The following is a 23878-nucleotide window of genomic DNA, read 5'->3' as shown; positions in this document are numbered from 1 at the left end:
CTATCTCACAGATAAGAACTGCTTTGAGAGATGTGGTGACCTGCCGGAGGTCCCATGGCTGACTTCTGAGTCCTCTAGGCCAGCACAGTCCAACACCTATAATGTGAGCCACATATATTATTTTATTTTATTTTATTTTTTATTTTTTGAGATACAGCCTCATTCAATCTGTTGCCAGGCTGGAGTACAGTGGCACAATCTTGGCTCACTGCAACCTCTGCCTCCTGGGTTCAAGCGATTCTCCTGCCTCAGCCTCCCGAGTAGCTGGGATTCCAGGCATGCACCACCACGCCCAGCTAATTTTTGTATTTTTAGTAGAGAAGGGATTTCACCATGTCGGCCAGGCTGGTCTTGAACTCCTGGCCTCAAATGATCCACCTGCCTTGGCCTCCCAAAATGCTGAGATTACAGGCATGAGCCACCGTGTCTGGCCCACACATATCCTTTTATATTTCTGATTGCAACATTTTAAAGAAGTAAAAAACAGGTGAAATTACAGTTACCCCTTGAACAGTGCGGGTTAGGGAAACCACTCCTCCATGCCTGCCTAGAAAATTAGAATATAACTTTTGACTCCCCTGAAACTTAACTAGTAATAACCTACTGTTCGCCAAAAACCTTACCAATAATATAAACAGTCGATTAACACATAAATAGTATCTACATATATCTTAGGCATTCGCGACATATCTAACTTATTCTTAAGGCTTTTGATATTTCTAGTCTACATGGTTCATCTGTAAGTTTTTTCAAATTGTCACAAATCTCCAAAAATTTTCCAATGTATTTATTGGAAAAAAATCTGCATATATGTGGACAGTAGCAGTTCAAACCTGTGTTGTTTCAGGATCAACTGTATGTTTACTGATGTCTTTTATTAAATCTAAAATATTATAATTTCAACATTGGAATCAGTAAAGAAATTATTGAGATATTTTACATTTTCCTTTTTTTGTACTAAGTCTCTAAAATCCAGTGTACTAATTTTTCTTATTGCTACATAACAAATTACCACAATTTAGTAGCTTAAAACAATACAAATTTATGATCTCATGGTTTCTGTAGATCAGAAGACTGGGCATGGCCTGGCTGGACCCTCAGGGTCTCACCAGGTTGAAGCCAAGGTGTTGGCCAGGGTTGAGATTCTCATGTGAGCTTCAGAGTTTTCTTCCAAGCTCACAGATTGTTGGCAGAATTCATTTCCTTGTGGTTATAGGACTGAGGTCTCTCTTTTCCTGTTAGCTGTCCCCTAGGGGTCAATCTCAGATTCTAGAAGCTGCCTACAGTTCCTGCCCCATAGGCAGTTCATAGCATGAATGCTTGCTTTCTTTCAGGCACATCAGAGTGCTGAATTCCCATCCTGTAACCAGCCAGAGAAAAATCTCTGACTTTAAAACTCTCACCTGATTAGTCCAGGCCCACCCAGGGCAATCTCCCTTCTGCCATATAATATACATTCACGGGTTCCACCTACACTTAAAGAGGAGGAGATTATACAGGGATGAGGATCATTGAGGAGGGATCATCTGAATTCTGCCTCCCATATATAAATCTAGTGTACTAATTTATTTTATTTTTTATTTTTTGAGAGAGATTTTTTTGAGATTTATCTATAGCAAATCTCAGTTTTGACTAGTCACATTTTATGTGCTCAGTAGCCACACATGGCTCATGGCTGCCATATTAGACAGCACAGCCCTAGGCTGTGCCACTTTAGTTTTTCCCTCGAAAGAAGAAGTTAGAGCAAGAAGCTGCTTAGTGAGCATCTTGTCCAATTCCCTCATTTGACCAACAGGGAAACTGAGGCAGATTTCCCGAGAAGCAGGTCTTCTGTTTCCTGGCCTAAGAGTTTGTCTGCAGCCTTCACTACCCCTCAGGACTCAGGAGTTTTCCCTGGAGCTGCAGAGACTGTTTCCAAAACTGAGAGAAAAGACAGACCTATTTCCCAAGGGCAGAAGAGAATGAAACCAGGATCTGGTTTCATCCCCAGATTACATAGTGAGAGGTAAATGAAGTTTTGGTGGAATTTGTGAGCCACAAGAGTGGGAAGGACAGGGCATCCCTGTCCTTCAGGTACCATGGATGGTCTGTCTCCCAAATTCTCCCTCAATCCCTGACCAGGTTTAGTCGTTGGAATCCATGGGGTTTTACCTTCAGAGTAAGCTTGATTTTGCAGAAAATACAGAAAACTTTGGAATTAAGTAGACCTGGATGTGACGGGCATCTTCTAAGATGTCTCCCAGTGATGTCGGCCTCCTGGTGTTCATGCCCTTGTGCAATCCCCTCCCCTTGTGTGTGGACAGGCCTTACTGAGTTGCTTCTAATGAACAGAATATAGCAAAAGTGATGGGATGTCACTTCTCTGATTAGGTTACTTAAGGCTGTGCCTTCCAGCTGGCTTTGATGAAGCAAGTTGCCAGGCGGGAAAGGTAAGAAAATGAGGGTGACTTCCAGCCAACAACCAGCCAGGAGCTGTGGTATTCAGTCCATTAGTCCTCAAGGAACTGACATTCTGCCAACAACCCTGTGAATTTGAAAGTAGATCCTTCTCTAATTGAGGCTCAGATGAGGCTCCCACCATGGCCAACCCTTCGAGTGCAGTCTCGTGAAGCAGAGAAACTGAAGGAGAAGACCCAGTTAAGCTGTGCCCGGGTTCTTGACCCATAGAAACTGTGAGATAATACATGTGTATTGCTTTAAGCTGCTGCATTTGTGAAACCTTGTTACACAGCAATAGATAATGAATACACTGGGTTTGAATCCTGCCTTTGCCACTAAACTGCTGTGTGACCTTGGGCCAAGCACTTCTCTTGGATCCTTATCTTCCTCATCTGTAAAATGGGAACAACACCTACCTTTCAGGATTGAGACGAGGAACAGCACATGCCGTTCCCTCTCCATGAACAACTCCTCCTGCCCTTTCTTTACCCTGCATATCAGTTAGAATTTAATTTAGCTGCAGGAACAGAAACAGAATTACAGTGACTTCACTAGACAAGAGTTTGCTTTTTTTTTTGGCAGGCCGGGGTAGGTACAGCTGCTCATGAATAGCCCTGAAGACCCAGGCTCCTTGTCACTTCCTCCTCCACCTTCTTATGTGACTCATTCGTGCCCACAGCTCCTCTGGGATCCTTTACCGCTTTTGTGCACACAGGCTCCTGGTATGTTTTTCCTCCTGACAGCTGGTATCTGGGGCTTTCCTGAGGCTGCCAGAGCCTGCTATGGTTCCACACAGGGAGAACCTGAAGTACCTGAGAATGTGTGTGCTCCATTTATGCTTGTTTCTAGAACTGCCCTGTGGGACTTCACTGGATTTCACATCGTCACTGGCTTCTTCTCTTCCTGGTGAACTTCTGTACTCCTGTAGCCATTTTTCCTGGAAACACTTCCAAAGCATCACTGTTATATGATTCTTCATCTCAAGATTTATTCTGGGGGAACCCAACTAAGACAATCCTCAAAGACACTAGATAGCTGTCCTAGTGGCAGCAGCCATGTTCCAGGAAGGACACAGGGTAAATGGATGACAGACAAAAGGCCAAGTCCATCTCCTTAGTTAGGAAAACTATAGCTTGCCATGTAGCCCCCCAGTAGATTTTCCTTACTTCTGATTGGCCAGTCTTGGGTCACATGATCGTTGTTTGGTGCAAAGGAGCCTGGAGAGGAAACATATTTCTAAAATTTTAATTTACCTTTAAAATTGAAATATACTGTTCCCATGGTAAAGTGCACAATGTTAAGTTACAGCTGAATGATTTTTTTTGAAATAAATGTATGTATCCATTGTAACTACCATCCAGGTCAAAATATGGAATGTCACCGGCACTCCAAGAGCCTGGGGGTGGGGCAGGGCAAATATTTCTAACCATGGGCACTGCTATTGGTAAGGAAGAAGGGGAGAATGGATAATTAGAAGTGTTCTACTTGGCTAGCTCCTGCTAAAACTCAAAGTCTTGACCTGGATATCATCTTCAGGAAGACTTGCCTGGTTTCTAGGCTAAGTTAGATCTCTCCTGGCCTCCCATAGCCTCCCAGGCCTCTCCAGTCTGGTATATGTCATGCAACTCTCTAGCTAAGGCTTTGTCTCATCCACTAGTGCATGAGTTCTGTGAAGCACAGCCTAGAGCCTATATTAAGTGCTCAGCAAACATTTATTGAATGAGTGAGGGAGGAAAGCAAGGTTAGAGTCTGCAAAAGGAAATCAGCCTCCTAGGAGACTTTCCAGAAAGGCAGCGGAGACAGGCAGTAGAGATAGAGCTGACTGGGTTGGAGCTGAACTCGGAGCTGGCACGGCACAGACCAACTCACAGAACTGCTGGAACAGGGAGTGAGTTAGCCAGGAAGCTGAGCAGGGAATCTAGAATGGGCTGTGTAGATGCTGCTACCTATAGCCAGAGAAGCCATGGTCTGTGACCTGTCACCTCCTGCCATTCCAAGGACCTAGCTCAGAACTCAGAGCTCCAGGATAGTCATAGGGCTGTTGGCAGCCAAGTCTTAACTGGCTGAACTGGGAGCTTCCTGCCGCGACCCCCTAATTTTCTTCCTGATGCCTTTGAGGAAAGAAACCTAGGGCAACAAGCTGTGTATCAACAGGCTTGGGTTCCAGTTGTCTAGAATTAAGTCTGGTCACTTAACCTTCTTGGGTCTTTGTGATCTTCATTTTTCAGATGTGGCACTGAATCTTCAGATGGGAGGAATCTTCAAAGACCGATTGTAATTAATTAGTGTAGTCAATAGGGATGTAAAGTTTATGGTTAGACTGCTTGGGGTTGAATCCCCGCTCTAGTACTTACCAGTTGGACAACTTTGGCCAAATTAACCTCTTCGTGCTTCAGTTTCCTTATGTGTGAAATAGGGAAAAGTAATGAAGCCTACCCGATAAGGATACAAGGATTTAATGAGATTATACAAGATTATACATGTAAAGTGATTAAAATGATACCTGGTCCATGGCACATGATCTGTAATTGTTAGCTGTTGCTGCCTTTATTACTCTCAAGGGAGGAGTAAGGTATGGTTTAATCCTGGCTATATCATTTCTCAGCTGGGGGTCTTGGGCAAGTCACTTATCTCATAGCCACTATTTCTTCACTGTCAAATGGGAATAGCCTTTCTCAGGGTCATGGGTTGGATGAATGAAATGATGTTTAAAAGTGGGAGATCTACAGTAGACATTCATTACAGACTAATAACCAGAATCTGAATTAGTCAAGCTCTTACTGTGATAAATCTGTGACAAACAACCCCTGAATCTCTGTGTCTTCTTACCACAAATATTTATTTCTCTTTGGCAAGTTTGAGGCTTGGCTGGTCTGGCTCAGCTTCAGGCTTGCCCCAGGTGTCTCTCCAGCAAGACAAGTGGCTCCGGGCAAGCTCTTCTCATGGCAGAGGGCAGAAGCTCTAAGAAGGGTGGAGGTCAGGTGCGGTGGCTCACACCTGTAATCCCAGCACTTTGGGAGGCTGAGGTGGGCAGATTGCCTGAGGTCAGGAGTTCAAGACCAGCCTGGCCAACATGGTGAAACCCCATCTCTACTAAAAATATAAAAATTAGCCGGGTGTGGTAGCAGGTGCCTGTAATCCCAGCTACTTGGGTGGCTGAGGCAGGAGGATCACTTGAACTCGGGAGGTGGAGGTTGCAGTGAGCCCAGATCGTGCCACTGCACTCTAGCCTGGGCAACAAGAGCGAAACTCCATCTCAAAAAAAAAAAAAAAAAAAAAAAGAATGGTGGTGTTTTGTCTTTAAACAGGCTACACTGTCACTGCCACCCACATCCCATTAGCTAAAACAGGTCTCCTCGCCAAGCCCAAGTCACTGGGGCAGGACGTGCACTCTCCCTGAGGGAAGCCACTGTAAGCATGGGGTGGGGAGGGGAAAGGGACAATTGTAGGCAAATAATCCAATCTACATTATTATCTGTGTTAACTGTCTGAAGCTATATGTAGATGGGGAAACTGAGGCCCAGAAAGAGGAACAGAAATATCCAAGGTTGCTCAGAGTCAGTGACTCCCAGATAGTTCTCCTTCCCCTCTCCAAGACCTCAGTCTATATCCATGTAGTTAGCATTTGGTACTTTTGAGTCAACTGTTCAAGCATTTGAATCCCATGGGAAGGACAAGGAGGGTGAGGAAGTAGAATCCCTTCCATCTTCCAGTGGGGCAAACAGAAGCCCAGAGTGCAGAAGGATGCACCTGTCATCATACTGCAAGGTCAAGAGAACAGGGAAAGAAGACCAAGGATTCCGAAGTTTACCTCCACAGTGGACCGCCCAGTCCCTCAGTCTTGTGCTAGACACAAGAGGCCCAGCAGATAGAGCAGGGAATTTGCCACCTCCTTCCTGGGAGGAAAGTGGGAGAGTCAGGAATCCAGCTGTCCCTTGGGATGACTGTCATTCCCTCATTGACCCCTTCTCCCCGCAATAAACACTCATTAAACCCTGACTGCATACTGGACCCAGGAGAAACTGAGGTGAGTGAGGTGGAGAGAGACCCACCACAATAATGACATCCCGACGACTTGAACAACATTTCCCCAAATTTTGGGCAATTTGCAGTGACCTTGGTATGTACCTGGATGCAGTGTCAGGCAACATGGACTCTTGGAGGGAGAAAGTCATACCCTTCTCAAGCCTTCTGATTACCCGAGGGAGAAAGTCTCAGCTTAGACATTTGCAACATTTTTTTTTTTAGACGGAGTCTCGCTGTGTCACCCAGGCTAGGGTGCAGTGGTGGGATCTTGGCTCACTGCAAGCTCCGCCTCCTGGGTTCACGCCATTCTCCTGCCTCAGCCTCCCGAGTAGCTGGGACTACAGGCGCCCGCTGTCACGCCTGGTTAATTTTTTGTATTTTTAGTAGAGACGGGGTTTCACCATGTTAGCCAGGATGGCCTCGATCTCCTGATCCACCTGCCTCGGCCTCCCAAAGTGCTGGGATTACAGGCGTGAGCCACCGTGCCTGGCTGATGTTTGCATCTTTAACCCTTTAAATCTTCATTGATTAAAACATAGACCGGCCATGCGCGGTGGCTCACATAAGTAATCCCAGCACTTTGGGAGGCTGAGGCAGGTGGATCACTTGAGGCCAGGAGCTTGAGACCAGCCTGGCCAACATGGTAAAAACCTGTCTCTACTAAAAATACAAAAATTAGCCAGGCATGGTGGTGGGCACCTGTAATCTCAACTACTAGGGAGGCTGAGGCAGGAGAATTTCTTGAACCCGGGAGACGGAGGTTGCAGTGAACCAAGATCGTGCCACTGCGCTCCAGCCTGGGCAACAGGACAAGACTGTGTCTCAAAAAACAAAAAACCAAAAACATAGAGTTAGTACAGGCTTCAGGCTCAGTCTTGGCAGGTGGCTATAGCTAGCTAGAGTTTAATAACACTATTTAATATCATTTAATCTGATATGATTTACTTTAATGGAACTGAGCTGTTTCCACTGCATTTGTTTTCATAGTTCCGTTTGTGGCAACTGATCTCATTTATCTCATTTATAGTAGTGATATCAATTTTCTTTTGAAATGAATTTATTTATATACAAAAGTGAGTCATTTAAAGAAAACATTAAGTAAATGGTGGTACAGGCACCGTGCAACCTATCATGGTGCTGTTTTGTAGGTATGGTGAAAATCATGAAAGAGGCGAATGATGTTTGGAAAACTCTGCTAGAATATTCATTCTGGATGGTTGGGCTGCCTGAGGGAGAGGTCAGGGTCTGCCAGAATTGGGCATTTTTGGTGGAGGAAGCAGCATGTACGGATTGGTGTGAAAGTGTTAGGAAGGGTGGGAAGCTTGTATGGCAGTGGTGCAGGGTACTGGGTTGATACAGAGGGCTTCCTCCGAGCTCAGGCTATGGACTTTGACTCCCAGGAGGAGAAACCAGGGGTGGATGGGTTGCAGGGAAGAGGCCAGTGTTTATCAGAAGGCTGGAACCACCGCTGGTAGAGATAGTGCTGTCCAGCGGGCAGGGCCCCAGGCCTCCCATCGTGAACTCTTTCCGCTGGTCCCCAGCTTAGGTTGCAGAGCCACAGATCCTAAATCAGAATTAGCCTGAGGAAGGAGAAAGAAAGGGTTAATTCCTTCCCGTAATAGGGCTCTGGTTTCTGGCCTTGGTCTCCCATCCATGCCCCACCAGCTCAGCTCTGGTTGCCACCAAGGCAGGACTCCTCCGACCCTTCAAAAGGGCAAACTGAAGCCCAGAGCAGTTTAGGGCTGTCGTCCAGGTGCCACAGCAAGCTCAAGAAGAGAACCAAGGACACCCGGGTCCTCTGTCATCCTAGCAGGACTCCCCCAACCCCAATCCAATTCCCTAATCCTGGCCATGGGAGGCCCTGACTTCTGGGGAGGCATCCTGTTAAGCTTGTAGCAATGAAGAAAGTATTAGAGCTGGGGCTCAGAGAGGGAAGGCACCTGCCCTGGGCACCCAGGAGCCATACCTCTGGCAGGATCTCGGCAATCCCGGCCGCAGGCGCTGTGGCAACATCGCTTTTTGCCTGAGCAGTCTGAGTCCTTGTGACAAAGGTGGTTCATGGGGCTGAGGCAGCGCAGTTGGTCCTTGGGGCAGCTGCCCAGCTTCACTGCAACACAGGGAACTGGGTGAGCTCTGTCCTTGCCCACCGGCCCTGGAGCTTGGGGCTTGGGTGGTCAGCAAGGTGGAGGGGGGCATTTACCAGAGACCCTGGGGACGCACTGGCGGAAGCAAGCTCTGTAGCAGCACTTCCTGGTCAAGGGACACTGGCTGTCTTCCACGCACTGGTCAGGTACCGATAGCAGGCAGGGCCCATCATCTGGCGGGCAGCCCCCCGATTTCTCTGTAAGAGAATCTCCCAATATTGCCGCTGGAGGAAGCTCACGGTTATGTAATAAGTGCTGACCTGGGAATGACAAGATCTGAATTCTCCATCCCTTGCTTTTTGCCTGTCATTTGGCTAGTTGTTTTTGTTTGTTTGTTTGTTTATAATGACTCCAAGCCTCGGTTTTCTGGCTGTGAAATGGGAAGCTGGGCTAGTTTGAGACTCAGGTGGCACAAATGATAGGGGAAAATGAAGCCCAACATCTCCACTGTGGCCAATAAGGCCATGCCTGGTCTGGGCCCTGCCCATCTCTCTAGCCCCATCCTCTACTGCCCTTCCACTCAGTGCCTCCTGATCTGCTCCAAGCAGGGCTCTTGCTCTGGCTGCATCCTTTGCCTAGTGTACTTCTTCTATACTCCATTCGCCTGGTCAGCTCATTAGGACTCAGCAGAAACATCGCATCCTCAGAAGACCCTACTTCTCTGACCCCACGTTAACTAGGTCAGCACCCCCCCTACCTCCCACACACACTCATTTCTTTCCTCCAGAGTTTGTGACGCTGCATCTGTTCGTCTATGTCTCTCACTTGGCTGGAGGTTATGAGAATAGACACCCTGCTAGCTTTGCTCACCATTGGTCCATATCACAGCACTTGGCACACAACAGTGGGTGCTCAGTGACTTGAAGGGTTTTGAAGTGAGGCCCAGCATTGCATGTGCATCAGCAGTGGCCAGCCTGGTGCACTGTCACAGCCACAGCTGGCCACGTCTGCACTGTTGCGTTCATCACGGTTGCAAATGGCATGGTTTCAAGGATCGGGCATTAACTCTGTCTCTGAGGCACTCCTCTGAATGGTATAGAGTGTTCCGTCCCAGAGCTTACCTAACCATTCTTCTTGCTGGGATTTTGGGCCATGTTCAGATTTCATGCACAAAGCTGGAAATCAGTATCCTCCTCCATGTAGAGGAGGAAATCAAGGCCTGAAAGGGGCAGTGACTTGTCCAGACCCACATGGGCTGGGCTTAGGACTCCCAGGACCCGGCTCCCTCTGACCTCTGTGAGTCTCCACCCTGAGCTGTCTTTGAGCTGTAGGGATGGAGCAGGTCCCAGGCCTTCAATTCAATCCAGCATCAGAGAAAATGTTCAAGAGCTCCGAGGGGCAGCTGGATCTGGTGCTGTGACTTTACCTCTATGTCCGCCCCTCCCCCTTAGCCCCCTGCCTGGGTGCTGGCTGCACACATAAGTAGGCACCTTGCTCACATCACGTGCTCTAAGTCAACTTCAGCTGTCAGATCGGGTTGGTTTAAATTGAATTGCTGCCCCCTGCTGGACAAAGAGAGGCTTGGCGTGGGGAGGGGGGAAAAGTGTGGGTTTGGGGTGGTGGGGGTGATGGCAGGGCTCCTTCTGGGAAACTGTCTGAGGTCCAAGGTTTAGCCCTGAATTCACAAGTCCAAGTCAAAGGTGCGCAGGTCTCAAAGGGTGGGCCAAACGGAGCTACCTGCACTCAAAGCTGGTGGGGCCGGGTGGGTCAGGCAGGGAGAGCTTCTGTGGTGAGGGGCCTGGAGTTGGCCTTGGGGAATGGATAGATAGGGATGAGGCATGGCAGCTGGCATTTCCAGTGGAAGAACTGCGATAGCTGCAATGTGGAGGTGGGGATAAAAGCCTGGCGTGTGCAGAGCCGGCGTGAGAGGCTCTGGGTGGTCATACTCACTCTGTTTGCCTGCCTTTCCTAACATCCCTCCAAACCAGGTTCTCCACTCACAGACGTGCACATCGAGACAGACACACACACAGATGGTCATCCGGATGCATGCGTCATGGGTGTGTAGACTTAGAGAGCAAAAGAATCATATCCAAACATGGTTAAATATATACACCTGTACACACAGACGATACACACACATAGTCAAATACACAAGCACACAGATCTAGAGACACAATTAGCTACAGGCTTAACAATAAGAAATTGCAGAGAGTCAACTGTTTTATCTACAAAAGTAGCAATTTTACATGGTTCAACTTAATACACACATATATACATACGGACATACATGAGATAGTTATATATATGCAATATGTTTATAAACACATATATAAACAGGCAGTCATGTATGTACATATGAGCTAGAACATAATCACTGTCATGTACACATGCCTACCTACATAGATACATACACACAGATAGACACTCAGACACACACAGTTATGTATATAAATATATAAATATATAGCATATGTGTGTGAACAGAGAGACATATATACGCATACACAGTCATATATACAGAATCATATGCACAGAGCTACACAGACACATGTATCTTCCCATTACCACATAACCACTGACAGCATTCAATTAGGCACTTGCTGTTTATCAGGGACTATGCCAGGCTCTTTGTATCAGAGACACCCAGACGTTTGAGTGAGAAGGGGCGGAATGGGGAGCTCTTATAAACAGAGGTGGCTGGGCTTCTACAGGCAACAAACTTGAGACTTCCCTTCCCTTGGCTTCGTCACCTTCCTCCATTGTCTGAAATTCTACCAACAGCTCGGCAATGTCTCACGGGAGAGAAGCCAGTGGGGGACAAGGTGTGGTGAACTGGAAGAGAGACAAGCATGTCACACCTGCCCATGCAGAGTGGCCCTGCGCAGGCTTGGTTTCTGCTGTGCCAGCTCTTTGCCTCTGAGCAGCTGGGCTGAATATTGGGGTGTGCTCCCTGGGAACACAGTGACTCTGCCAAATCACCCACTTATGCTGTGCTTACTGTGTGCCAGGCCCTTATTCCTCCAGACACTATTTACTCCGGAGAGAGAGGCATGGGACCCGATTTTACAAGGAGTAAGTCTCCAGACCTGTCCTGTTGCCTTCCAGGAGTGCCCTGCCTGGAAGTCCTAATAAACTCATGCACTTGCCAATCTGGCCTTGTCTAAGTCATTCTTTGGTCTCTCAGCTCCTTGCTACGTTGGGGGTGCATTCTCCTGTACAGTCCTGGGTTTTTGCTGTAATAGTTGGTAAGGTGAATGTTTCTGATTTCAAATCCTTGCATTCAAATGCCACGTTTGGCACTAACTCAAGAGTCGGTCTTTGACCTTGTTAAGTGGCTCCCCACTACGCCTCAATTTTCCTCATCTGCAAAATGGGGATAAAAATAGTCCCGTCCTCATAGCATCGCATGGAGGAGTTACGTGGTGATGGTGCATGAATCACAGTCAACACGGGGTCCAGCCTTGGAGCTCACCAGTGTACTTCCTTCCTCAGCCTGTCCCCATTACTGTCCCCTTTCTTTAAGGCAGGGCCAGGGTTGCACGGGTGAATGTAGGTTAGAGTGTTCCAGCCCCAGAAGAGGACGGAGGTGGAGGCCTCACCCAGATCAGGAGTCACCTGTTTAGCCACTCAGCAGCCCTCCCTCACCTGTCAGCAGGCCAGCCCCAGCCTTGTCAGGGGTGGGAACAGGGACAGGAGGTTGGGGGCGACGAGAGTTAGAAAGAGCTTCCTCCCCACAAAGCCTAGATCCCAGAAGCCACACCCTCTCCTCAATTCCCAAGTCCTTTCCACAGATGGGGTGGTGGACCCACTGACCCAGTCACGCCACAGTCCAGCAGGCACAGACAGGGTCCCTCCCCACACCTGGAGGCACAGAGACACACATGGACACACATGGACAGGCACCAAGCTCAGACACATGCATGCAGCCATTCCTAAGCATACGTGTGCAGACAGAGCTTTGCACAGACAAGCAGGCACAAAGACACACGTCTACACAGACAGGCACATGTATTCCCCGCCCTGTCACCCCCTAACATACAGACAGGCACACACAAGCACTGAGAAACTGGCAGAAAAGACACTTACAGATACCAACACAGGCAGGTGGACAGATACAAATGTACACAAATAAAAACACAGTCTTCTGAAAGCACTAAGAATCAGGCATCCACACATACATGCACACCACACACACACACCCCACAGGGCATTACCTGCCTTCCCCCAAACCTTACTCTCTCTAGAGAAGTAGAGACAATCTGGTACCCACAGCAGAGGGATTTCCCGCACTCACCTCCCTTCTTCCTGCCAAAGACAGCGGGCAGCTGACTCCCCACAGCCAGGAGGGCCCCCAGAAGGAGGAGGCTCTGGATCCTCATATTTCTGCTGCTGGCTCCGGGCCCAGGCCCCCCAGATTAACACCTGCAGCCTCAGCGAAGCCAGAGAAACTTAGTCAGGAGAGGAAGGAGAGGGGTGTGGAGTGACACCGTGCCTGCTTCATCTTGGCCCCACCCCCTGAGGGCCCGGAGGCCTCAGTGCAAGGGATGCTGTCACAATAGCTGAAGATAGGGTGGTGGCACATCCTGCATGTGGGGGACTCAGATCCAGTCTTGCCTGTATCGGTGACTTGGGCTGTGATCTTGGGCAAGTCTTGTCTCTCTGGGCCTCAGTTTTTTCATCTGTATACCGGGTGAAGGTTGTTGAGTCAGATGCTTGCTTTCCCGGCTCTCAGAGATGTTGAAGCCCCAGTGATGTCTAGGCAGCGGGTAGAGGTCAGCTTTGAATAACAAAGGAGTGGGGGTTTGCAGAGTTCTGGATGCCTAGGAAGGGAGAAGGCATTAGGGTTAGGCCAGAGCTTGCAGCCAAAGAAGGCTGGCCCAGGTTGGCATAATGAGTGAGGCCAGCCCTGGCCTCTCCTCTTGGGTCCTGTGGATGGGAGAAAGACCACCGCGCCTTCGGTGAGATCACCAGTGGCTTCTGGTAGAACTGCCCTCTTCCTGGAGCTGGCTTGGCTGTCGAGGGTGGGGGAGCATGGCTTTTGGCTTGGCTGTTTGCTGGTCACAGCGGATGCGTGGCCACTGAAACCTTTTCTCTGGCCCTAAGGGATCCTGAGCAAAAAAATGTCATCTCATCCAGGGACCCCCACCTTAGATTTCGTATCTCTGATGTTGGCTCCTGCATTTGGTAGAAGAGAGGGAGCTGAGACTTGACATCCTAAGGGACATCCTAAACAGAAACTCCATCGAGGTACATTCTCTCAGCCTTCCCATTTGAAAGACGAGGAAACTGTGAGTTAGAGATGAGAGGCGACTGGCCCAAGGACATGCAGCTAATTCCTGACGAAGCTGGGACTTCCCACTGTGGCCTCCCCATCATCCTCATTCAGTTCCTGGGTTTTAAAAGCAGGTCAATGCCTCAACTGATCCTGAGAAAGGAGGGTGATATTACCGGGCTTGTCTCACTTACCGATTTCAATCCAGGACAGCCCTGGCAGCAGGAAGTTCTTCCTTGGGTTTAATGTGAATCTCTCGTGCTGTCTTCTAAGCTATCAAGATAGGAGAGGCTCTGTCTTCTATGATCTGATGTTACTTTTGGAATGCTAGCACCTCCTTGGAAGCTTTATTTTGGAGGACAAATATATGACCCCTTCCTTCCTCCCTCCCTCCCCCCCTTTTCTTTTCTTTTCTTCTTTTCTTTTTTCTTTCTTCCTTTCTTTCTTTCTTTCTTTCTTTCTTTCTTTCTTTCTTTCTTTCTTTCTTTCTTTCTTCTTTCTTTCTTCTTTCTTTTCTTCTTTCTTTCCTTTCTTTCTTTTACTTTCTTCTTTTTCTTTCTTTCTTCTTTCTTTCCTCTTTTCTTTCTTCTTTCTTTCCTTCTTTCTTTTCTCTCTTTTCTTTCCTTTCTTTCTTTTTTCTTTCCTTCTTCTTTCTTTCTTTCTTTCTTTCTTTCTTTCTTTCTTTCTCTCTCTCTTTCCTTCTCCTTCTTCTTTCTCTCTCTCTTTCTCTCTCTGTCTTTGACAGGATGTCACTATGTCACGCAGGCTGGAGTGCACAGTGCCATCATGGCTCACTGAATCCTTGACCTCATGGACTCAAGTAGTCCTCCTGCCTCAGCCTCCTGAGTACCTGGGACTATAGGCGTGCACCCCCATATTTGGCTAGTTTTTATTGTAGAGATGGGGAGTCTTCCTATGTTGCCCAGGCTGGTCTCTAACTCTTGGACTCAAGTGATTCTCCCACCTTGGCCTCCCAAAGTGCTGGGATTACAGGGGTGAGCCACTGTGCCCAGCCATGAAATGCCCTTTTTTTTTTTTTTTGAGACAGAGTCTTGCTCTGTTATCCAGGCTGGAGTGCAATGGGGCGATCTCTGCTCATTGCAACCTCCGTCTCCCAGGTTCTAGCAATTCTCTGCCTCAGCCTACAGAGTAGCTGGGACCACAGGCGCCCACCACCATGCTCGGCTAATTTTTTGTATTTTTAGTAGAGATAGGGTTTCACCATGTTGGTCAGGCTGGTCTTAAACTCCTGAACTCAGGTGATCCACCCGCCTCGGTCTCCCAAAGTGTTGGGATTACAGGCATGAGCCACCATGCCTGGCCAATGCTTTTTAAATTAAAATTATTTTGTAGACATTTTCCTGTGCTGTGAAATGTTCTCTAAACATCATGTTTTTTGATGGCTGCATGCTGTTTTGTTAGATCTGTATGTCAAAACATCACTTCAGTAAAGTTTTTAGGGAAAAAAGATATGCCAAATATACATAATCAGTATCCTATTATGAAACATAGAGGTTTCCAATTTTCCACTCTCATAAATAAAGCTGTGATAACCATCTTTTTGTGTACATTTTGGAGTCACATCTCTGACTGTTTTATTAAAGTAAATTTGTCAAAGTTAGAAATGCTAGGTCAAAAGGCCTTATGATGTTTCCAGGCATTGGATATATCTGGTCAAATTAAATTTCAGAAAGGAAGTAAGTGAGTGTACAAGAGCCTTCACCTGCCCTGCAATAGGTGTCTATTGTTTTGTCTGCCCAGCATCTCTTCCTTCGGTGGAACCATTGCTCCCTGACTCCTGTCATTCTGGTTGGTTGCCGATCAGCAGGTACTTCTCCTATCAAAGCTGAGGGCACTCAATCCAGGTTACACCCACTGCACTTTTCTCCACCCTTAACTTGCCCACGCCTTCATTAGAGTCTTGAACAGAGAAGCCAGTGCTCTAAACAGAACAGTCCAAAGATCAGATGCTGTTGCTCACAGCCAAAGATCCTCAGTGGATATTCTTACTACATACAGAATATTAAAAAAGTAAGTAAATAAAATCTTTGCTAATGGAAAACAATATTTCATTTTAATTTGTCTTCCTCTTCCTCTTAATACCCATGATGGTGAGCATTTCTTCATATTTGCATACTGAATGTATCTTTTTTCTGTGAATTGCCTGTTTTTGTATTTTGCTCATTGTTATTGGGGGTCCTTTCATTTTTGAGTTTTAAGAGCTGTTTATATATTAAGAATCTATTAACCTGTCATACACAAGGGGCAGTATGGTGAAGTAGTGAAAGATGTGTACTGGAGTTAGGCAGACCTAGTTTTGAATCTTGGTGTCATAGGCTCTATCTGACATTAATTTTGTAAAACCCCTGTTTATTCTTGTATACCAGTAGAGATAGACATAATCATATATATTTTATAGGATGGTTCTGAGAACTGAATGAGATAAGCTTGATAAATGCTTTAATGCTATATTGCAAATATTTGTTTCCTCATTTTTGCTTAGTATCAAAGGATTAAATTTTAGGGTAATCAATCTTTTCATTCATATTTTCTCCTTTTATTTTTATGCTAAAAAGGCTTTTTGACTCTGATGTCAGATAAATATTCACTATATTTACTTGTTATTATTTTGTGATTTTTGAAAGATATGCTAATTCTTTAATCTAGCTGAAGTTTATCTTGGTATAGAGCGTGAAATAGGAAATATCTTTTTTGTAAGTAATTAAGCAATTGTCCTATGATCATTTAATGAATAATGTAAACTTTTGCCATTGATTAGGAATTAAAACTTTATCAATAACTTAAGTCTTGTATGTAACAGGGGCTGTTTATGGGTTTTCATTTTTTTTTTTTTGAGATGGAGTCTTGCTCTGTCGCCCAGGCTGGAGTGCAGTGGCACGATCTTGGCTCACTGCAACCTCCACCTGTCAGGTTCAAGCAATTCTCCTGCCTCAGCCTCCTGAGTAGCTGGGATTACAGGCGCGTGCCACTACACCTGGCTAATTTTTGTATTTTTAGTAGAGACAGGGTTTCACCATGTTGGTCAAGCTCCTTTTCATCTCCTGACCTTGTGATCTGCCCACCTCAGCCTCCCAAAGTGCTGGGATTACAGGCATTGAGCCACCGTGCCTTGCCCGTTCTTTGCTTTTGACTGTTCATTCTTATGCCAGCACAGGCGAGCATGTATTGTGGGTTCAGTTCCTGACCACTGAAATAAAGAGAATATTGCAATAATGTTTGGCTAGTTTTTATTTTTTGTAGAGGCAGGGGTCTTTCTATGTTGCCCAGGCTGGTCTCTAACTCCTGGACTCAAGTGATTCTCCCACCTTGGCCTCCCAAAATGCTGGGATTAAAGTGAGCCACGTGGATTTTTTGGTTTCCCAGTGTATTTAAAAGTTATGTTTGCACTATAGTGTAGTCTATTAAGTGCACAATAACATTTGTCTAAAATAAATATATACCTTAATATAAAAATACTTTATTGCTAAAATATGCTAATAATCATGTAAGCCTTCAGTGAGTCATCATGTTTCTGCTGGTGGAGGGTGTTACCTTGATGTTGAGGCTGCTGAATGATCAGGGTAATGGTTTCTGAAGGATAGGTTGACTGTGGCAATTTAAAAAAATAAGACAACTATGAAGTTTGCTACATCCATGGACTCTTCCTTTTTTTCAACTTTCATTTTAGAATTAGGGGGTACATGTGCAGGTGTGATACAAAGGTATATTGTGAAAGACTTCTCTGTAGCATGCAATGCTGTTTGATAATATTTTATGCACTGTACATCCTCTTTCAAAATCAGAGTCATGGCATGGTGCAGTGGCTCATGCCTGTAATCCCAGAGCTTTGGGAAGCCAAGGCAGGAGTATCACTTGAGCCCAAGAGTTTGAGACCAGCCTGGGCAACACAGTGAGGCTCTACCTTTACAAAAAATTAAAAAATTAGCTGGATGGTGGTGCATGCATATAGTCCTACCCCCTCAGAAGGCTGAGGTAAGAGGATTGTTTGAGCTCAGGAGTTCAAGTTTACAGTAAGCTATGATCATGGCACTGCACTCCAGTCTGGGCAACAGAGCAAGACCCTGTCTCTGAAAACAACAACAACAACAAACAGTTGGAATCAATTCTCTCAAACCCTGCTGTGTTATCGACTAAGTTTACGTAATATTTTAAATTCTTGGTTTTGTCATTTCAGCAATGTTCACAGCATCTTTCCTAGGAGTAGATTCTATCTCTCAAAACCACTTTCTTTGCCCATCTATAAGAAGCAACACCTCATCCATTCGGGTTTTATCATAAGATTGTAGCAATTCAGTCACATCTTCAGGCTCCACTTCTAATTCTAGTTCTTTTGCTATTGCCACCACATCTGCAGCGACGACTTTCTCAACTGAAGTCTTGAACCCCTCAAAGTCATTCATGAGAGTTGAAATCAACTCCTTCCATACTCCTATTCATGTTGATATTTTGACCTACTCCCATGAATCATGAATGTTCTTAATAGCAGTTAGACTGTGAGCCCTTTCCAGAAGGTTTTGTTTACTTTGCCCAGATCCATCAGAAGAATCACCATCTGTGGCAGCTATAGCCTTATGAGATGTATTTCTTAAATAATAAAACTTGAAAATTAAAACTACTCCTTGATCTGCAGAATAGATGTTGTGTTAGCAGGCATGAAAATATTAATCGTCTTGTACATCTCTATCAGAGCTCTTGGGCTATCAATTGCATTGTCAATAAGTAGAAATATTACAAAAGGAAAGTAGAAATCTTTTTTTTGTGAGCAGTAGGTCTTAACGGTGGGCTTAAAATATTCACTAAACTATGCCGTAAATGGATGTGCTGTCATCCAGGCTGTGTTGTTCCACTTATAGAGCACAGGCAGAATAGATTTAGTGTAATTCCTAAAGGCTCTAGGATTTTTGGAATAGTAAATGAGCATTGGCTTTAACTTAAAGTCACCAACTACACTAGTCCCTGGTAAGAGAGTCAGCCTGTCCTTTGAAGCTTTGAAGCCAAGCATTGACTTCTCTGTAGCTATGAAAGTCCTAAATGGCCTCTTCTTCTGATAAAAGACAGTTTCATCTACATTGAAAATCTATTGTGTAGCATAGCCACCTTCATCAATTATCTTGTGTGGATCTTCTGAAGAATTTGCTGCAGCTTCTCCATCAGCACTTGCTGCTTTACTTTACACTTTTATGTTATGGAGATGTCTTGTTTCCTTAAATCTTGTGAACCGACCTCTGCTAACTTCAAACTTTTCTTACACAGCTTCCTCACCTCTCAGCTTTCATAGAATTGAAAAAAGTTAGGGCCTTGCTCTGGATTAGGCTTTGGCTAAGGGGATGCTGTGGCTGTTTTGATTTTTTTATCCAAACCACTAACATTTTCTCCATATTAGCAATAAGTCTGTTTCACTCACCATTTGTGTGTTCGCTGGAGTAGCTGTTTTAATTGCCTTCAATAACTTTTCCTTTGCATTCACAACTTGGCTAACTGGTAAAAGAGGCCTAGCTTTAGACCGTTTTTGGTTTTCAACATGCCTTCCTCACTAAGGTTAATCATTTCTAGCTTTTTTTTAATTTAAAGTGAGAGACATGACTCTTCCTTTTACCTGAACACTTAAAGGCCACTGTAAGATGATTAATTGGCCTTATTTCAGCATTGTTGTGTTCCAAGGGAGAGAAACACAGAATGGCCGGTTGGGGGAGAAATCAGAACATATGCGATATTTATCGATCAAATTCACTGTCTTATGTGGGCACAGTTTATGGCACTCTGACACAATTAGAATAGTATCATCAAAGATCACTGATCACAGACCAACATAACAGATGTAATAATAATGAAAAAAATTGAAATATTGTGAATATTACCAAAATGTGACACAAAGACACATAGTGGGCACATGCTGTTGGAAACATGCGGCCAATGTACTTGCTTGGTGCAGGATTGCCACAAACCTTCAATTTGTAAAAAATGCAAAGACTGCAAAGCACAATAAAACAAGGTATGCTTGTATTGTGGTTGTAATTGTTGTAGCTCCGTAATATGTTTTATAGTGACTGGTAGTATCCGTTACTCTTCATTAGTCTACATTTTCAGTTTTCCAGGTTACAAGTATTTCATTGTTCCATGTGAACCTAATGATCATTTTGTTAAGTTGCAAAAACAAACCCTTGTTTTTATCATAAAAAGTTTTAAAAAATGCACAAAAGAACAGCCAATACTTTTATGGAGCCTACACATCCATCATCCAGATTCAACAATGAACCATTTTACAAGAATTCCTTCATGCATATCCCCACCTCTTTTTTGGCTGAAGTATTTTAAGGTAAATCTAACCCATCTTATACTTTATTTTTAAATACTTCAGTGTGCATCTCTAAAAACTAAGGACACTTTCTCACATAATCACAATACTCCTGTCACACCTAAGAAAATTAACTGCAGTTTCTTAACATCATCTAATATTCTATTTGCATCTTGTTTTTCTTATTGTCTCAAAAGTGACTGTATGGTTGTTGGTGCACGTATTGCATTGGCTGTAATGTATCTGAAGTTTCTTTTAATCTAGAACAATCTCTCCAACTCTTTTTTATTCTCCTTTCCTCCCTCCTCCTTCTTCTTCATGCTATTGACTTGTTGAACAAAACAGACAAATTGTTCTTTAGAATGTCTCATGTTGCTTCCCTGTGATGTCTTTCATCTTCTTTGTCCTTCACATTTCCCATAGATGATTGCTAGCTGTAGAGACTTGGTGAGGTTCATGCTCAACTGTCTTGGCAGGAGCCCTTCTTGAATGATACTGTGTGTTTTGTGTTGCATCACCTCAGGAGGAACGGAGGTCTGCTTTACCCATTTTTAGCATTGTGGAGACAGATTAATGTGTTTTCGATGTGCACCTGAATCCTCAAGTTGTAAACTTGTGTTTCCCCTGTTACAAACTGTAAATATACCATGGGCTGATGAAATGGTGCCCTGTAAATATTCAGAAGCCATGGATGATCATTGCCAGAATCAATTATTTCATTAGGGTTTGCAAAACCCAGTGGGTTTTAATTTTAATTATATTTCAGGTATAAATTATGCTGACCAAGATGAACATTTTGTGGAGGCTTCCTGCTTGGGGAAGAGCATATCTTTTAAAAAACGTTTATTGATTTATTTATTCTGTAGAAAAGCTTAGTTTATTTATCCAGATCTTTTAAAATGTCATTTAATAAAGTTTCAGGGTTTTCTTTCGAAAATTTCTGTACATCTCTAAATTTGTTTATGTGTAGGTATTTTATATTTTATTCACTTTGATAATGTTGAATAGAATTTTTTTTTTACTATTAGGTTGTCTTAGCTGGTTTGGGCTGCTATAACAAATTACCATAGACTGGGTGGATTATAAACAGCAAATATTTATTTCTTACAGTTCTAGAGGCTGGGAAGTTCAAGATCAAGGCACCAGCAGATTCAGCATCTGGTGAGGACCAGTTTCTCATCTCTGACAGCGCCTTCTAGCTGTGATCACACATTGCAGAAGGGCAAGGCAGCTCTTTGGGGTCTCTTATAAGGGCACTGATTTCATTCATGAGGGGTCCATTCACGAGCATTAGGGAGGAGCACCAGGTAGAGAGGGAAAGTACAGTCCCTGGGGTCTGGACTTTTCGTGACTCTTCCCTCTTTTTGGGGAAAAGGACTTCAAGCTCAGGTTTTCTTTGGTGGGGGTGGGTATTGCTTCTTCCATATTCCAAGTCTCAGGACACTCAGGGGCAGGTGCCAAGTGAGAGTGACCCCCAGAGGTGGAAAGGACCCAGCCTCATTTCTGAGGACACCTGGTAGAGGAGGAGCCTGGAGACTTGGCCTCCCATCCTGGCTCTGGGTATGGCCTTGACACGTCTTCATCCTTGTTTCCTCCTTTGGACAATGGAAATGTTCAGATTAGTTGGTCTCTGAGGGCCTTGCCAGCTTTAGCCATCCCTCCTCATACCAGCTAAAAGGAATAATTCCTCCGAAATTTCATGGGTCAGATAGAGGCAGGGGAAGGGACAGCCCCAGCCCTGGGAGGCAGGTCTCCTTACCTTCTTCCAGTTCCTTCACAGGAATCACACACTTGAAGCCACAGTGCAGGTAACAACACTTCCTTTCCCCCAGACAGTCCTGGTCTGTGTGACACTGGGGAGGATCGGACTTGAAGCAGCGTATGTTGTCAGCTGGGCAAACCCCCGCTTTCTCTGTACCTAGTGGAGGAAACCACAAGGTGAGATGAGAAATCTAGCCCCAGAGGGCCCCTCAGGACCTCTCCCAAGCCCAGCCCCACCCAGCTCCACCATGTCTGCTCACCCTCTTTAACTCCTTCCACAGCCACCAGGGTCACAAGAGCGAGGGACACCATGAGGACCAAGAAGCTACTGGACCCCATGTTGCCAGGCAGGTGCTTGGCTGGGAGCTGGGCTGAGCCTGGCTTTATAGTGTCCCTGCTGGGCACGCCAGTGGGTGGAGCTGAAGGCTCAAAATGGCAAGGGAGGCTGCACTTCCCAGCTTTATTTGGAAATGGCCCCTTTTGAGGAGGGACTTGGGGCTTTCCCTAAGGCTCCGCACTGGAATAGATGAAGAAATCCAACAGCGACCCTCGTTCTTCGCACGACGAGAAGAAATGGCCACCTGATTGACCATTAGGTGCCACCAGGGCCAAACTGTCCTATGGAAGGAGGAAAAGAAGCACAGAAAGGGCATGAAATTACTCAAGTTCACACACGAGGCAGCGACAGGGCCAGACTCCCTCAACTCCACCATGTTCTCTGTCAGCCCCTCTTCATGCCTGATTCACCTGGGACCAAAATCTTCCCTCCTTCCTGTGCTGCCCTGGACTTGTTCTCAGTTCTCTCCTCACCGCAAGGAAGAATCTGAATGGCGGTGCTTAAAATGTCTGTCCTGAACATTCACTCTCAGCCTTGCGCTCCAGCACCGTGTGCTCCTGCTCCCCGCCAATCTCATGTGGCCTGGAGGAAAGCAGATCTTGGACCTGTCACCAGCTGTGTGACTTTGAAAGCGGCTTCACCTTTCTAAGCCTCCGTTTCCTCATTCATACAATGAGCATAATAATTATACTGTATCGTCTTCATAGGATTTGTTTTCCCTCCTCTGCCCCTGCATCCCCCCAAACTCCTGGATTTGGAAGAAGACATGGATGTGTGTGTGTGTGTGTGTGTGTGTGTGTGTGTGTGTGTGTGTGTGTCTGAGACCAGGCTTTTGGAGTCCTTTCTTTGAATGGGTACTAAAGAGAGGAAAATCCTTCCTGTTGGAAAAGTTGCAGATATAAGCCCAGAAACTCCAGAAATTTGGTCCTGGCCCTGGTGAGAGAGAAATTCTGAGAAGATAAATCTAAGATGCTGATAAGAAGAGATGAGAGATGGACAGGGAGTAATTTTGAGGAAATTTAGTCCTGCACTAACCTTTTTCCTGAGATCAGCCCCACTCATACTCGGGGTTAGGTTACCACCCAATACATTCACCTTTCTGCCTAAGCTGGTCTGAATTGGATTTCTGTCATTTACTAACAGGACCCCTGAGTAATGCAAAGATTTGGATTTGGGGTGTTCCACATCCTAAAGTGTGGAAGGGACTGAGTTGGGGTTAAGTAGAGGCAGGGAGGATCCCTCCATTCCTGGAAGTGAGCCAACTCCTTATTAGATGGTGAATCTTTGGTTACAATCTCACCAGTCATATCCTTGGACTCAGATCATTCGGATACCAGGGATGGAGTCTGGGAAGTTAATAAACAAATACTGGAATGTTGGAATGTATTGGCTATTTTCTCCTCCAGCTTTTTATTATGAACTTTTTGAACATACAGAAAAATTGAAATAACAGAACAATGTTACTTGTATACCTACAACTGGATTTAACAATTATTAATATTTTGGGATATTTTAGAATATCTATAGCTACATTTGTTGAAATATTTGAATGAAATTGAATACATTATGTTCCTATTTCCTAAATACATCAGCATGCAAATTCTAAGAATAAGGATATTCTTCAATATAATCACAAAGCC

General features: G+C 45.3%; 2 protein-coding genes across 3 annotated transcripts; both read right to left on the bottom strand.

The window, feature by feature from the left end:
• Window positions 1-7504: 7504 nt before the first annotated feature.
• On the bottom strand, window positions 7505-14164 carry WFDC5 (WAP four-disulfide core domain 5). 2 transcript variants are annotated; one of them, XM_055265803.2, is made up of 6 exons: window positions 14019-14164; window positions 13167-13372; window positions 12847-12974; window positions 8666-8806; window positions 8432-8572; window positions 7505-8045 (listed from the first exon to the last, which is right to left on the bottom strand). In XM_055265803.2, exons 3-6 carry the CDS (start codon window positions 12929-12931, stop codon window positions 8041-8043), a joined length of 372 nt encoding a protein of 123 aa, XP_055121778.1. In that variant the 5' UTR covers window positions 12932-12974; window positions 13167-13372; window positions 14019-14164; the 3' UTR covers window positions 7505-8040. The 2 variants fall into 2 exon arrangements, with proteins under 2 accessions (XP_055121778.1, XP_055121777.1); XM_055265802.2 differs by lacking the exons at window positions 13167-13372; window positions 14019-14164 and having other exon boundaries at window positions 12847-13032.
• A 7052-nt stretch (window positions 14165-21216) lies between these two features.
• Window positions 21217-22284, bottom strand: WFDC12 (WAP four-disulfide core domain 12). Its single transcript, XM_055265804.1, has 3 exons — window positions 22162-22284; window positions 21900-22058; window positions 21217-21735 (listed from the first exon to the last, which is right to left on the bottom strand). Exons 1-3 carry the CDS (start codon window positions 22238-22240, stop codon window positions 21638-21640), a joined length of 336 nt encoding a protein of 111 aa, XP_055121779.1. The 5' UTR covers window positions 22241-22284; the 3' UTR covers window positions 21217-21637.
• Between the last annotated feature and the right edge of the window lie 1594 nt (window positions 22285-23878).

Source organism: Symphalangus syndactylus, chromosome 24 (genome assembly GCF_028878055.3).
Source record: "Symphalangus syndactylus isolate Jambi chromosome 24, NHGRI_mSymSyn1-v2.1_pri, whole genome shotgun sequence".
In the NCBI taxonomy this organism is placed as follows: domain Eukaryota; kingdom Metazoa; phylum Chordata; class Mammalia; order Primates; family Hylobatidae; genus Symphalangus; species Symphalangus syndactylus.
Note: the sequence above shows the minus strand (reverse complement) of the source record. Positions and strands in the feature narration are given on the sequence as shown.